This window comes from Lagenorhynchus albirostris, chromosome 3 (assembly GCF_949774975.1).
Source record: "Lagenorhynchus albirostris chromosome 3, mLagAlb1.1, whole genome shotgun sequence".
Classification (NCBI taxonomy): Eukaryota; Metazoa; Chordata; class Mammalia; order Artiodactyla; family Delphinidae; genus Lagenorhynchus; species Lagenorhynchus albirostris.
Window position 1 is genome coordinate 171,076,562 of NC_083097.1, and position 13,658 is coordinate 171,090,219.

The 13,658-nt window shown below is 60.2% G+C and overlaps 1 protein-coding gene and 1 long non-coding RNA gene across 2 annotated transcripts; both read left to right on the forward strand.

Annotated features, from left to right (window-relative positions):
* Positions 1–590: 590 nt before the first annotated feature.
* LOC132517865 (uncharacterized) lies at positions 591–3,296 on the forward strand. The gene is made up of 3 exons (XR_009539841.1): positions 591–745; positions 2,375–2,559; positions 2,982–3,296. It is a non-coding gene; the product is annotated as an uncharacterized LOC132517865 (long non-coding RNA).
* A 3,287-nt stretch (positions 3,297–6,583) lies between these two features.
* Positions 6,584–12,116, forward strand: CIMAP1D (CIMAP1 family member D). Its single transcript, XM_060146440.1, has 4 exons — positions 6,584–6,710; positions 7,612–7,719; positions 10,289–10,402; positions 11,632–12,116. Exons 1-4 carry the CDS (start codon positions 6,584–6,586, stop codon positions 12,114–12,116), a joined length of 834 nt encoding a protein of 277 aa, XP_060002423.1.
* The last annotated feature ends 1,542 nt before the right edge of the window (positions 12,117–13,658 follow it).

Here is a 13,658-nt window from a genome sequence, read left to right on the forward strand (position 1 = left end):
CTCTGTGGGTGCTGGGTAGGGAATGGGGCCAAGGTCCAACATCCAAGGCTGAGACTGATCCAGGTAAGCTGGGTGCCCAGCAGGGTGAGGGTCAGGGTGGGGGCTGAGATCAAGGTCCTGCTGGGGCCAGGGGTCAGGGTCCTGCCGGGGCTGAGGGTCAGGGGTCGGGGCTGAGGGTCAGGGATCGGGGCTGAGGGTCAGGGTCCTTCCGGGGCTGAGGATCAGAGTCCTGCCGGGGCCGAAGGTTACGGGTCGGGGCTGAAGGTCAGGGTCGGGCCGGGGTTGAGGGTCAGTGTCGGGCCGGACTGGTGCACCCACCGCGCCGCCGTCCCTGATGACGAGCTCCTCGGTCAGCAGGCCGCGGCGGTTCAGCTCGGCTCGGCCCCGGGAGGCGCCGCAACCTGCAGCCACTAAGGCAGGAGCGCCCGGGTCCCGGCTCCCGCCACCCGCGCGTACCGGCGTCTTCTGCGGCCGCCACGCGCTCCCGGACTACAAGTCCGGCCATGCCCCGGGCGCCAGGGTGGCGGTCCGGGGCGCGTTTCCCACAAGGCCGCGCGCAGCGCAGGGGCTCTCTAGCCCCGACTGGCCAACGAGGTGGCGCGGCCCTCGGGCCCGACTTGGAGGCTGGGGAGGGGGTGTCCGTCTGCGCGTAATTTAGGGCGAATGACAGCGGCGTTGTGCCTCTTAAAGGTCCCGCCCCCAGTGCCCCTGCTGCGCCGGCATCGCCCGGGACCTGGACGGGGAGGTACGGGACGGAAGCCCCTGAGGCGGTTTCGGGTGGGTTCGGGGAAGCGGCGAGGCCGGGGGTCCTGTCCTCCACCCCGAACCGGAAGGCGCCGGCCCCGAGGAACGTACAGAGGAGCGTGGCCGGGCCTGGAGCCGCCCCTGCACCGCCGCGGCTGGGCCGTGGCGTCGGGGCTGCGGGGGCGTCTCAGCGGCCGGGGTGGGGTCGTGACGAGGGTCGTGTGTTGTGATGGAGTCCGTGCCAGGCGGCCAGAGTCCTGTTGCCCGGCCCAGGGTCACGGTGCTGGGGCCCTGAGTGTGTTCTCTAGCGCTGGGAGGATGGCTGAGGGTGGTTTTGTCTCAGGGGCCCTGATGAGGGTCACTCATTAAGACACAAATAGTTATTGAGCGCCCACCAGTTGCCAAATACTGTTCTCGGTGCCCGGGTGACAGCAGAGAGCAAAGTGGGCCGACCCTGCCCCGAGGGGCTTCCATTCTTATGGATGCGGGGCGGGGGCGGGAGCCAGGAGGCGTAAACATTAAGTATGATAAACAGGCGCAGCGTGCCTATAAATGTTGGACAGCTGGCACTTTAGGGCAAAAAGTCCTGCTCTGTAGCTTTTTTCCTGCTGATTCCTGGGTGTACATACTCCCACGGTGGCTGATGGGAGCTGCCAGCATGACATCAACTTGCTAAGTCAGCTCTCATGAGCTCCAGCCCATCACTGTGCTCGGGACAAATGCTACGCTATGTTAGTGGGTGATAAATGCTGTGGGAAAAAGAAAAAGATGGAAGGGGGATTGGCAGTGTGGACATGGGGCAAGTTGTAGGATGAAGTTGGGTGGGCAGATGCGGAGGTTTGAGCAAAGACTTGGGGGAAGTGAAGAGAATTAGGAAGCATCTGTGTGGGAAGGGGTGTACCAGGTAGAAGGTACAGTGAGTGCAAAGGCCCTGCAGCTGGGAGGCCAGAGGGGCGGCCCTGGAGGGATGGATAAAGCCAGAGAGGGGAGAAAGGACCTGGTCGTGGTCGGGTAGGACTTTGTGGGCTCCAGGAAAGCCTGCTGAGACGCTCTCCAGCCCCCCCCCCCCCCGATTCGAGCCCTTCCTTCCTCTGGACCTCGTGTGCTCATCCTCATAATGGGGACTCGGGCGGGCATGCAGCGGGGTACCCAGCAGAACAGGAGAGCTGCTGCCTCCCTGCCTTGGCCTGGTCCCACGTGGAGAGCCGCTGCCGGCTCTTTCCCGGATGGAGGCAGGAGGGAAGCTGGCAGGTTCTCTGAGTCCTGATCCCTGGAAGAACAAGTCTTCCTTGTTAGCACCCCCGCCCCCGGAACAAAGGGGCAGGCGGCCACCGAGGCACGTGAGTCTGAGTCAGGCCCGGATAAGGGACAATTGCGAGGGCCCTGGGAGGTGGGAAGGGACAGATCTCAGGCCAGGAGGGCAGGGGGAAAGCTGGCACTGCATGGGGTGGTGGCCCCGCAAACACCTGGCCTGTGGCCCCCCCATGCCAGGGACAGAACAGCAGGCCATCCAGTAACCCAGCTTCCTGGGGTGCAAACTCACTTTTAGCTCCCGGATGGTTTTAGAGACGGGTGGGAGACCTCGGCTCAGCGCAGCAGTGTCAACAACCCCTCACCCCTTTCTTTTAAGGGTATTTGTGAGCCTGCTTTAGACTGGTGATGTGCTGGACCCCAGGACAGGACACGCACAGCCTCCGCCTCTTCCTCTGCGCGTGTGTGTCAGGAGGGAGCAGGGCAGAATCGGACAGTAAACAACTAAGGAAAGCAACTGGAGCCCTCTTCTCAGTTGAGGTCAACTTCCTTCAGGAGACTCAGGTCGAAGCCATTCTTGACACCTCCCTTTCTCTTAATACCGACCACTGCTTCAAACCCTCCGGGGCTCCCACCTCCCTCGGGGTAAAAGGCAAGGTGCCTCTGAACCCACAGGGCCCATAGATAACCAACAACCCACCCTGTCAGTTGGCTGACCAGGTGTCTCTGTGCATGTCCCACGGAGTCCCAAGCCCACAATCCCAAGACTGAACTCATGGTCTTGTAAACCCTGCCCCCCCCTGCCTCTGCGACCTCACAGTTACCTGCAGCTCCGTTCTTTGAGGTGAGCAGACCAAATCCTGGAGGCTCGTGGCTCCCTCCCTGCCTCCATCAAATCTGCCTGCAAACCCTGTTGGTTCTAGTTTTAAAGTAGACCCAGGGCTTCCCTGGTGGCGCAGCGGTTAAGAATCTGCCTGCCAATGCAGGGGACACGGATTCGAGCCCTGGTCTGGGAAGATCCCACATGCTGTGGAGCAGCTAAGCCCGTGCACCACAACTATTGAAGCCCGCGCGCCTAGAGCCCGTGCTCTGCAACAAGAGAAGCCACCGCAATGAGAAGCCCGACCACCGCAACAAAGAGTAGCTCCCACTCGCTGCAACAAGGACCCAAGGCGGCCACACACACACACACACAAAAGTAGACCCAGAACTCACCTGCTTCTCGCTCCCTCCTGCTCCATCCCAGCTAAGCTGGCCCCACAGTTCCTCGGCCCGCAATTCCCCACTATCCTCCCTGACAACCCCCGTCCCTCCCCCGCATCTCCGCCACCCCACCCTTCCCAGACCCCCGCAGTCCCCTCCGCCCCGGCTCCCGGTGCCGCCCACGGCCTGTTCTCCCCGAAGCCGCCAGAGGGCGCCTGTGAGCAGCGAGTCCGCGTCCCTGCTCTGCCCGCCGCCCTGGGGGGGGGGGGTCCCGCGTCCCTCCGGGTGAGAGCCGAGCTCTCCGCGCCCCCGGGTCCTGCACCACCCGACCCACCCCGTTCCCTCCTGCCCTCACCTCCTTCCTCTCCCCATCGCTCATTCCATTCCAACCGCCACGGGCCTCCCCGCGGTCCCTCCCACACGCCGGGCGCAATGCTGTCCCAGGGCCTTTGTTCCGGCGGTGCCCCTGCCAGGTGCGCCCTCTCCCCAGGTCTCCCCTGCTCTCTCCTCCAGTGACACCTGCTCAGTGAGGCTTCCCCAGCTGCACTCCCCACACCTCCGGCCCCTCCTTGCTATTTGCCGTTAACGCCTGCAGACTTACTTGCCTGCCTCTCTCCATAAAAAGGGGAGGAAAGGAGTTTATGGTTTTTGTTCACCCCTGTTTCCCCAGTACCTGTAAGTGCCTGACGCACAGCTGAATCCTGGTTGAAGCAGTAACTGTGATGAGGGCTGAAACTGGTGGAGCGCCGGCTGTATCCAGGCATCGGCTCGGCTCTGCAGTCTTCCCCAGACACTGCCCGCACCTCGGCCTTGTGGCTGGGCCTGAGCCCTGCTCTCACGCCCAGCTAGGCTTCCTTCTACTAGTTCTGTGATTTGCCCTCTGCTGCCCCTGTGTCAGTTCGGATTAAAACACGGCTCTTTGCATCTGCTTTGAGCTAACTGGCATCTCAGCTCACCTGGTGGAGTGAAGATTTCTGGGCTGGAGTTGCAGAGACAAGTGAGCCAGTAGTGGGGGGGCCGGTGGGCTGGGGTTGCCGAGTTCAGGCGGGGAGGGGGCTGGGCCTGGAGGTCCCCAGAGCACCCTTCCCAGCTCAGGTTGCTGGTCCAGTCTATCCCTCCCACCCCGCACTCCGTGTTAGCCCCTGGTTCTTTCCTAGGGCACAGAGGGGAAATGGAATCTGAATGTAGGGTCTCATCTCTGGGACTGTAACACAGAGAGGAAACAGTGGGGGCCGAATCCTGACTGGAACCAGTGTCTCTAGCTGTCTTCACTCCAGGGCTGGCTGATGGAGCCTGGGCTGGGGGCCCCAGGCATGGGGAGGGCTGGGGTCCTTCCTCTGCCTGCCCTGGGCCCCAGAGGCTGACCTCAGTGGGGTGTCCCTGGGCTCCTGCAAGTCTGGCCAGTGTGGGTCAATGGGAGGCGCTAACAGGCAGAAGGAGAGGGAGGTGGGGTATTTATCCCCCATCTCCCTCCTCAGCGCCCGCTTCTGTCCATGGCTCTGGAGTTTGTGAGCTTCTGGAAAGAAGCGCGTAGCTTGTCCAGTGTTGGGGCCCACAGGTGACTGAGGATGGAGCTGGCTGTGGGCTGATCTGCAGAACGTGCATCCCAGGGGGAGGGTGGGCAGGTAGAGTCCCAGAGGTTCCCACCCAAGGAGCAGGAAGCCGGCTGATGTGGCCACAGGGGTGTGGACCAGGGCTGAGTAGTAGGAGTCCGGGGCAGGTGGAAGTGGGGGTGAGACGGTGCGGGGCCTTGTGTGACAGGGAGGGCTTGGATTTTATCCTTAGGGCGACGGGAATCCAGAGGATTTCAGCACTTCCAGAAAGCTGAGCGGGAATTAGAACCCGGGAGAAGCCCTTGACCCTAAGCTTTGCTCTAAAACCCGAGTCAAGGGTCCGTGCCTGTCGCTCTCCCTGCCGAGCGTCATCTCCCCTCCTGTGACCACAGAGGGGTCAGCATCAGTACCTCTTACGAGATGCTGGGTTAATTAAACACGATGATGCCGGCGCAGAAAGCGCCTCAGGTGCCTCTCAGCAAAGGGCCTTTTTCTGGCTTCACACGGACCGCGTTACCCCTGCCCGTCCTCCGTTCCCAATGTTGGGATTGGTTCACCTCGTTGGTTTCTTGATCAGTCCAGCTGGAGCCTTATCAAATTTGTTGATCCTTTCAAAGAGCCAGCTTTTTTGGTAGGGGGCTTTGTGAATTCTTTCTACAGTTTTCTAGGTCATTGGTTTTAAGATCTTCTTTTCCAATATACGTTTTATGACCTTTGACACAGACTATGACTTTTTGATTAAAAAGTTAAAAAATTACAGAATGCATGAAAAATACGTTGTGGAATGAATGGTACGGTATGTGAATTGTAACTCAATACAGCTGGTAACACATGGCAGTGCTAAAGGGGCTGACAACACAACAACAAACCAGGATGCCAGGAAGAGACAGGAATGTGAATTCTCTTCAGACAGGTTTCCCCGAGCCCCGTCTTGGAGCCTGACACAGTGGTAGCCCTCGGTGCCGCCAAGGAAATAAACTCTGCATTAGGATGGAGTAAATCCCTGTTGGCTTCTGGAAGGCAGGGGCCTGTCCCGGAGGACCACTGCCGCCTCCTTGCCGTCCTAGCTCCTGCCCGGGGCCTCGGCACAGCCCTTCCCTATCCTGAAATGCTGTTCCCTCACCTTCTCACCGCAGTGACCTCTCATCCTGCCCCTGCCCTGCTGTATGTTTGCAGGACATTTAGCCTTCGAACATACGGTGTGCTCATTTATACATTTATCGCTTATTTCCTCTCTCCCCTCGCGAAAACATCAACTCCTCGTCTGCCTGTTTCCATCGTGTCCCACCAACCCAAACAGAAACTAGTACACAGTAGGCGCCCAATAAGTCCTTCCTGGATGAAGGAAGGAGGGGAGGAAGCAGCTCCCAGAGTGGCGACCTTGGACCGTGCCTCAGTTTCCTTAGCTGTAGAAATGGGGCCAGGCCGCCCATGACCTCACCTGTCCCTCCTGCCACCAGGCTGTGGGTGTCCTGTTTGCAGCTCCGGCTCCCCAGGGCCTGCTCTGGCCTGGGCTGCCCAGCTCAGCTGGCTCCCGGGGGACTGGCTCTGCTGACACCGGATTCTTTCCTGGACCATCCAGCTACCTGGCCGACACTCGATCCTGGCCCCACTTCCAGGCCAGTGACCGCTGGCCAGCCTGCTCGGGCCAGGGCCCCAGACTCCCTGCCGACAGACAAGGGGCCGTCTGTGCCGTCTGGAGGGTGTGGTTGCCCGGGGCTCTGCGAACCCCGCAGAAGCCGCCAGGATCCGGGAAGGTGTCGGCACCTGTAGCCCAGAGCTGCGTGGCCAAGAAGCTGACACCAGGAGCCCCGGACCCGCCCCTGCCCACCATGGGGACCCTCCCCTGCGACCCTGCTCCACGGCTGACTCCGGTGGCCCTGGGCCGGCGGACCACCGACTGCCAAATCCCGGAGACTGGTCTGAGGAGGACCTGCGGGGTAGCCCCCTTGGAGAACGGTAGGTGGGCGAGGGGGCCGTGGTGGTGGGACCCTTCCCTGCTCCAGTGCCCCCCACTGGGGTGTCTGGAATGTGTGGGAGCCTGGCTGGAGCGGGCAGTCTCTAGGCCCCTGTGCTTCCCCGAACCTCAGTTTTCCTTCCCGCAGTATGGGTGTGAATGTGGCATTCCTGAGGGCCCGTGAGTTGAGTGTCTTAAAGGCCAGGCACCTTTCCCGGTGCTGAGGGTACAGTGGTCAAGAGAGCAGCAGAGGCCCCGTGGGGGGACGGACACGAGGAAAAACAAGCAAAAAGCCTTTGCAGTGTATTCACTGGTGATAATTGTCTCAGAGAGAGCAGCAGAACCTGGGAGCCTGTGCAGCGGTCCGTGGGGGAGCTGAGCCTCCCTAACTCTGACACTGACCCTGGGATCTCCGTTCCGCCTCAGCCCTGCCACAGTTTCTCCATCTGTAGCAAAGCCGCTGGAGTCAGATTCCGTGGCCTATGTAGCACGGACATTCTTGCAGAGGCCACCAAACGTTGCAACTGTGACAGTGTATCTCTGTGTCCAGGGGTCAGTTTCCCAGCTGTGACAGTGTATCTCTGTGTCCAGGGGTCAGTTTCCCCACCTGTGACTGCGTATCTCTGCGTCTGGGGCTCAGTTTCCCACCTGTGACTGTGTATCTGTGTGTCTGGGCCTCAGCGGTCCCAGGGTGCCCCAGCCCTGCAGCCCCGCCCTCCTGTAACTCCTGTGACTCACAAAGCCCCTGCCACTCCCCCCACCACCCCGGCAACTGCTACTCCCACACCCCTGCTTTGGAGACTGGCTGGGAGGCCAGGTGGGGGCTCAGGGGCTGGTCCCCTGTCTCCTCCCATCTCTTAGGGTGCATGGCCCCAGGCCGTGAGCCTCAGGCTTTGGTCGCAGGCTCCGGGCCAGGCTTGTACGCCCTGCCGTCCACCGTCGGCTACATCAACCACGACTGCACCAGGGTGGCTGGTCCTGCCTACTCGCTCTTCCGGAGGCCCAGCGAGGGTAAGGCCGGTGTGGGAGAGGTGGGCCTCCAATCTCCCACCCAGAGTATTTCCTCACCCCCTTAGATCCAAGCTCTCATTCAGTCAGGCAGGAAGCCGGGACAGTGTGCAACGTAACCCCCGCTGTGTGTCCTCAGGAAACGTGCTGTGCTTCTCTGGTCCCTTGTTTCCTTATGGAAGGGGAGTAGTGTGTGGTTTTGCAGGGCATTTGCAAATTCCTTGCTGCTTGACTTGGGCAAGCTGTGTCTGTTTCCCCCTCTGTAAACAATGACGGTACAGTCCTTACCGAGTTGCGGTCAGGATTAAATACACCTTGGATGTCTGGAGACGTTCATTAAGTGAGGATTGGATGCCTTCAAAGTGGCTACAGAAGTGCCTGGTCTCCAGTCAGAGCTCCACAAAGAAGGGTTGTGGGTGTGAGTGCCGCCTCAGGTCCTCAGTCAGCGGGATGGGGGCTCCTGGGCCGTGATGTCCCACGGGGCGCGGGGAGGGTGGAAGGAGAATCCTTCGTGTTTGGACAGGAAAGGTTGGCGAGACAGCAGGCTGTGCGGCTGGCCTGGTCCGTGGGCCACCCCGCCGCTGTGATGTCCACTTTCCTCCTGGCCAGAAGGAGTGCGACAGGGTGTCAGTGAGCATTGGATGCAGTGATGGGGCGGACACAGGGCCCCAGCTATAGCCAGCGGCCCATTGTGTGGATGGCGTCACTGCCATGTACCCACAAGCCTGTGCCTTCATGGCGTTGCCCACCCGCTCCTTCACCCACTTGCTAGAGCGCTCGGGGTCCCGAGTGGGCTGGGCTGGGGGCTGGAAGGGTCCTTGCTCTGTGGGGACTTTGCTTCCTGTGGACAGAGGCTTGTTGGGAGGTGCGGCGCCAGCAGCCTCTTCTCAGCCTTCAGAATCAGCAACAATCCCAAACCAAAGTGAGAGAAAACTCAGGAAGCTGCGAGTGGCCCCAGAAGGCAAAGGAGGGAATCAGCGTCACATCTGTCACTAGGAAGGATCAAGAACCGAGCCTATGGCCCAGAGCAACCTGGGTTGCCAGGTTCTAATCCCAGTTACAGGACCCATCCTGGGACAGAGAGACAGATAGGCTGGGGAGTCGGGGGTAGTGGTGGTTACTGTAGACTTTACCGAGTGCCCAGGGAAGACTTCTGGGAGGTGGAGGCATGGGATCTGGGCTTTGTAGGATGAGTAGGAGTTTGGTGGAGTCCCCTGGAGAAGAAGGGGACTCCAGGCAGAGCCTGCAGCATAGGCATCGAGGTGGGAAATGCCATGAGTTGGACTGTGCTCATTTGTCATGAACATGCTTCATGTGTGTGTACCATGTCATGTGTGCACACATATGCATAGTACTTAAACCAGTTGATCCTTGTCAGACCTACTGCTCTTAGATGCATGTGCCTTTATCCTGGAGTGGGCTTATAGACAGTAACAATGGCAATCATAGTAACTGGTCCCAATTTTTTTTTTTTTTTTTGGAACGCGTTGGGTGTTCATTGCTGTGCACGGGCTTTCTCTAGTTGCAGCAAGCGGGGGCTACTCTTCATTGCGGTGCGTGGGCTTCTCATTGCAGTGGCTTCTCTTGTTGCAGAGCACGGGCTCTAGGCGCGCAGGCTTCAGTAGTTGTGGCACGAGGGCTCAGTAGTTGTGGCTCGCGGGCTCTAGAGCACAGGCTGAGTAGTTGTGGCACACGGACTTAGTTGCTCCGCGGCATGTGGGATCTTCCCGGATGAGGGATCGAACCCATGTCCCCTGCATTGGCAGGTGGATTCTTAACCACTGCACCACCAGGGAAGTCACATTTTTTTTTTTTTTTAAATCGGTGCATGTTTTCCACTTTCTTTTTTTAAAAAAAATCTATTTATTTATTTATTTATTTATTACTTATTTGGCTGTGCCGGGTCTTAGTTGCAGCACTTGGGATCTCTGTTGTGGCATGCAGGATCCTTTAGTTGTGGCGTGCGGGATCTAGTTCCCTGACCAGGGGTGGAACCCGGGCCCCCTGCATTGGGAGTGTGGAGTCTTAGCCACCAGACCACCACGGAAGTCCCGTGCCAATTATTAAGCACCCGGCGCCGGACCACCCCCTTCCGTGGACCATCTCAGTGTCCATCTTCACATCCTGCTAGTGTGAAGAGGAGGCTGACCTGGGCGAAGAGCTTCCCCAGGACCTGGCTCTCAGAGCCCGACACAAGCCCCTCCCTCGGGTTGGCCACCCGCAGGCTAAGCCCAGGCCCTGGAAGGGCTCTCCTTGGACCCTTACTCGGGCCTGGTTCTCTCACTCTACACAGAATTCTAATGGTCCAGGAGCTGGTCCCCTAGCCCCTGGCAGAGGACAGGTCAGGGGTGGGGCACAGCAAACGGGACAGCTTTGATTACAGGCGCACAGACGGTCAGCAAGACCCAGGCCCCCCAGGTCAGGGCAACCATACCCCAGTGGACTGAGTCCCTGCCCTCCAAGATGGGGCCAGGGGCCTCGGGGGGTGGGAGTGCCTCAGGGTTAAGCAGGGCACCGAGTAGGCGGTGGGGTCATTGGAGGCGCCCTTAGGACCCTGGGCTCCTCTCCCCAGCATCTCCACAGGAGACCAGCCCCGGGCCGGTCTACTTCCTGGACCCGAAAGTCACCCGTTTTGGCCGCAGCTGCACCCCTGCCTACTCCATGCAGGGCCGGGGCAAGTCTCGGGGTGAGTATCTGACCTGTGCTGCCCTACCAGGACCCTGCCCCTTCAGGCCCTCAGTGAATCTCGTGCCTCCGTACTCTTCTCCCCTCCCACCCCCGAGTTCTCAGACCTTCAGTGTCTTTGGAATGACAAAATCCAGTGGACTCAGAAGAGGGGCCAGGGGCTCTGAGAGAACCTGAATGGGTGAAGTGGCCCAGGGTGATGTGATCTTGGGCACATATGGCCAAGGGCGCCACAAGGGCAGCTGGAGCTCACCCTCGGCATCAGGAGACAATAGGGTACAGTGGGGACTGTGGCAAATGCAACCATCCCCTTCGCGGGCTCCAGACAGCTCCCTCTCACCTAGAGCGCATCTCCCATCCACCCACCCTTTCATCTTTGACCTACCACACAGCTACTTGTCCACCACTGATCCATCGATCCATCCATTCATACATTCGCCCATCTATCTACTCACCAACCTACCCACCCATCCACCTATTCATCATCTAATCCACCCACCCACCCACCCACCCATGATCCACCCATCCACGCACCCACCCATCCACCCATCCACGATCCACTCATCCAACCACCCATCCACCCTCCCACCCACCCACCCACCCATCCACATCCACTAATTCATCCACCCACCCGCCCACCCATCCACCCATGATCCACTCATCCATCCACCCATCCATCCACAAGCTATCGATCCAGCTACAACTCCCTGAATCCATCATCTACTCATTCACCCCTCATCCACCCACTCACTACCCACCCTTCTACTCACCCATCCACTCCAACATGTACTAAGCCCATTGCTGAGAGTTGAAGTAGATTTGACACGTCCTCGCTTTTTGTGAGACCCCAGCCTGGTGTGGTTAGATCCAGGTGGGCACCATCTCACCTCAGCGTGGCCATGTCTGGAGAGGCGGAGAGACCCACCCCAGGGGGGTCTCAGGAAGGGCTGTGAGGGCTCTGCTTAGGAGGGTGCGGGGAAGGCAGCAGGGAGGAGGGGCCTTTCGCACTGTCTTGGAGGAGGGAAAGCAACTCCTGGGCGGTGGGAATGGGGAATGGGAGGCATTCCTGGCAGAGGGTTGAGCTTGGGCAAAGGCCAGAGGCTTGAAAGAGAACAGAGGGAGGTTGGGCTCTGTGAGCTCCATGACGCATGTGGCGACGGGCAGCCACGCCAGGTCCTTGAGGAGCTGAGGACCCTGTCCATTGCCAACCTTCCTGCCCCATTCTTACAGATCTGGAGGTGACGCCCGGCCCTGGGGCCTACAGCCCAGAGAAGGTGGCCCCCACGCGCCAGCGGACCCCCCCAGCTTTCACCCTGGGCTCCCGCATCCGCCCGCGGCCCCTGGACACCTCAGTCCCTGCCCCCAACACCTACACCCTGCCTTCCCTCTGGGGCTCCCAGATCTTCACCAAGCCCAGCAGCCCAAGCTACACGGCAGCAGGCCGCACGCCCCCCGTCCGACCCCCGCAGGACCCCACTGAGATACCGGGTCCAGGCCAGTATGATAGCCCGGACCCCAACGCCTACCGTCAGCGCCGGCCGGCCTTCACCATGCTGGGGCGGCCCCGAGCCCCGCGCCCCCCGGATGAGACGCCTGGCCCCGGCACCCACAGCCCCGAGCAGGTCACCATGACCAAGGCCAGGGCCCCGGCATTCACCATGGGCATCCGCCACTCCAAACGGGCCACCACCATGGCCGTGGACACCGCACCCTGATGCCCTTGGGGGACAGGACGCCTGGCCTGGGCTGAGCCTCAGTTTCCCATGCTGTGAAGTGGGGTGTGGGCAGGTGGTGGGCATGCCTAGGAGAAGCCAGGGTGGGGGGAAGGTGCCTCCTTTCTTCCTGTTCTCTGAACTGTCTGAGGTCCTTCTAGGCCACCTGCTTTCTCCAGTCCCGGGGGGGCTGTGACCCCGTGGTCCCGACAGGGAGAGCCTCCTTCCAGCGTCCCAGTTTCTTCTCTCCGGGTCACACCAGGCCAGGTCAGGCCAGGCCAGGTGGAAAAAGGGACACTCTGGTCCTCTCGAGCTGTTGGCTGGAGGCACGGCTTCCTGTGTCCTAGAACTCAGTGTCTGCCCGCTAGGGCCTGGGTCCCCAGCACAGCTTGGGTTTCTGCCAAACTTGGGCTCATTCCTGCTACTCATGGAAGCACTGAATTCAGCCCCGAATCAGGCTGCAAACAGCCCTGCTGCCCCTTCACACCCTCTAGCTGCTTGCCAATAAATCCCCGTGGCACCAGGAGCTGTCCGCATCACACACGCGTTGTCTGTTCATGTCACGGGAAGGAAACCCAAACACTGCTCTAGAGATCCAGACCCCCAACTCTGCAGCCCCTGGGGATCTGGATGGGACCAGAGACAGGATCCAGGGGTACAGGAAGCGAGAGGTGGGGCCAGGGCTTTGAGTGGGGGGAGCTAGCCAGGTAGGCTTCTTGGAAGAAGGGACACTGAAGCTGGGCTTTGAAGGATGCGTAGGAATTTGATGGAGTCTAACATTTGCCATCAGTAGGTTCCTACCGTGTTCCGGATATCGATAAGATCATCTCACAGTGACTCAGGAGGCACGTCATGTTTACCAAGGGGAAACAGGGCTTCAGGGAGTTTGGACACTTGTCTGAGGGCACTGAGAGTGTGTGTCCTTCTGATGCCAGGATGTAAATCCTGCCCTTTGGGCTCTGTTCCTGCGGCTCTTTCCCAGGGACGGGAAGGAAACACGTGGATGGAGTCCTATAACCGAACCCTCCATGGGATGACACGTTATAAACCCCAGCCCATAAAGACCCTAACCCAGGAGCTTGGGAGGGACACAGACTGCACCTCGACTCCCTGGAGGAGAGGGCAGGGGGTGGGGTGGGGGTGGGCGCAGTAGGCAGGACCTAGAGGGCTCCTGGGGTGGGGGTCGGCTCTCTCCCCCCAGCCTGGGGTGCCAAACTTGAACACACACCCTTCACCCAACTAGGTGGACACATACCAGGACCCCCTACACACACACCTGGGCGGGAACCCAGACTCCCTCCTCTCTCTCCCTCTCCCCGCCCCCCACACCTGGACACACACACGGTCACATCCGCACACAATATACATACAACCCAACCCTCACACAGCCCACAAGTTTGTGGTCCACAACAGACACAGAGCGCACAGAGTCCAGGTGGGGGCTCCAGACCCCGCCAAACGTCACCCCCCGACACCGACCCAAGGCCACGCTCTCCCCGCCCGCTCCTCGCGGACCGCAGGCGCACAATGGCTCCCTAGGCGAGA

Excerpts from the sequence above, each read along its gene's own strand:
- CIMAP1D (XM_060146440.1), top strand. The coding sequence starts at position 6,584 with ATGGGGACCCTCCCCTGCGACCCTGCTCCACGGCTGACTCCGGTGGCC. Across the intron at positions 6,711-7,611 it reads GGTAGCCCCCTTGGAGAACG|GCTCCGGGCCAGGCTTGTAC; the intron begins GTAGGTGGGCGA and ends CTTTGGTCGCAG. Across the intron at positions 7,720-10,288 it reads CTTCCGGAGGCCCAGCGAGG|CATCTCCACAGGAGACCAGC; the intron begins GTAAGGCCGGTG and ends TCCTCTCCCCAG.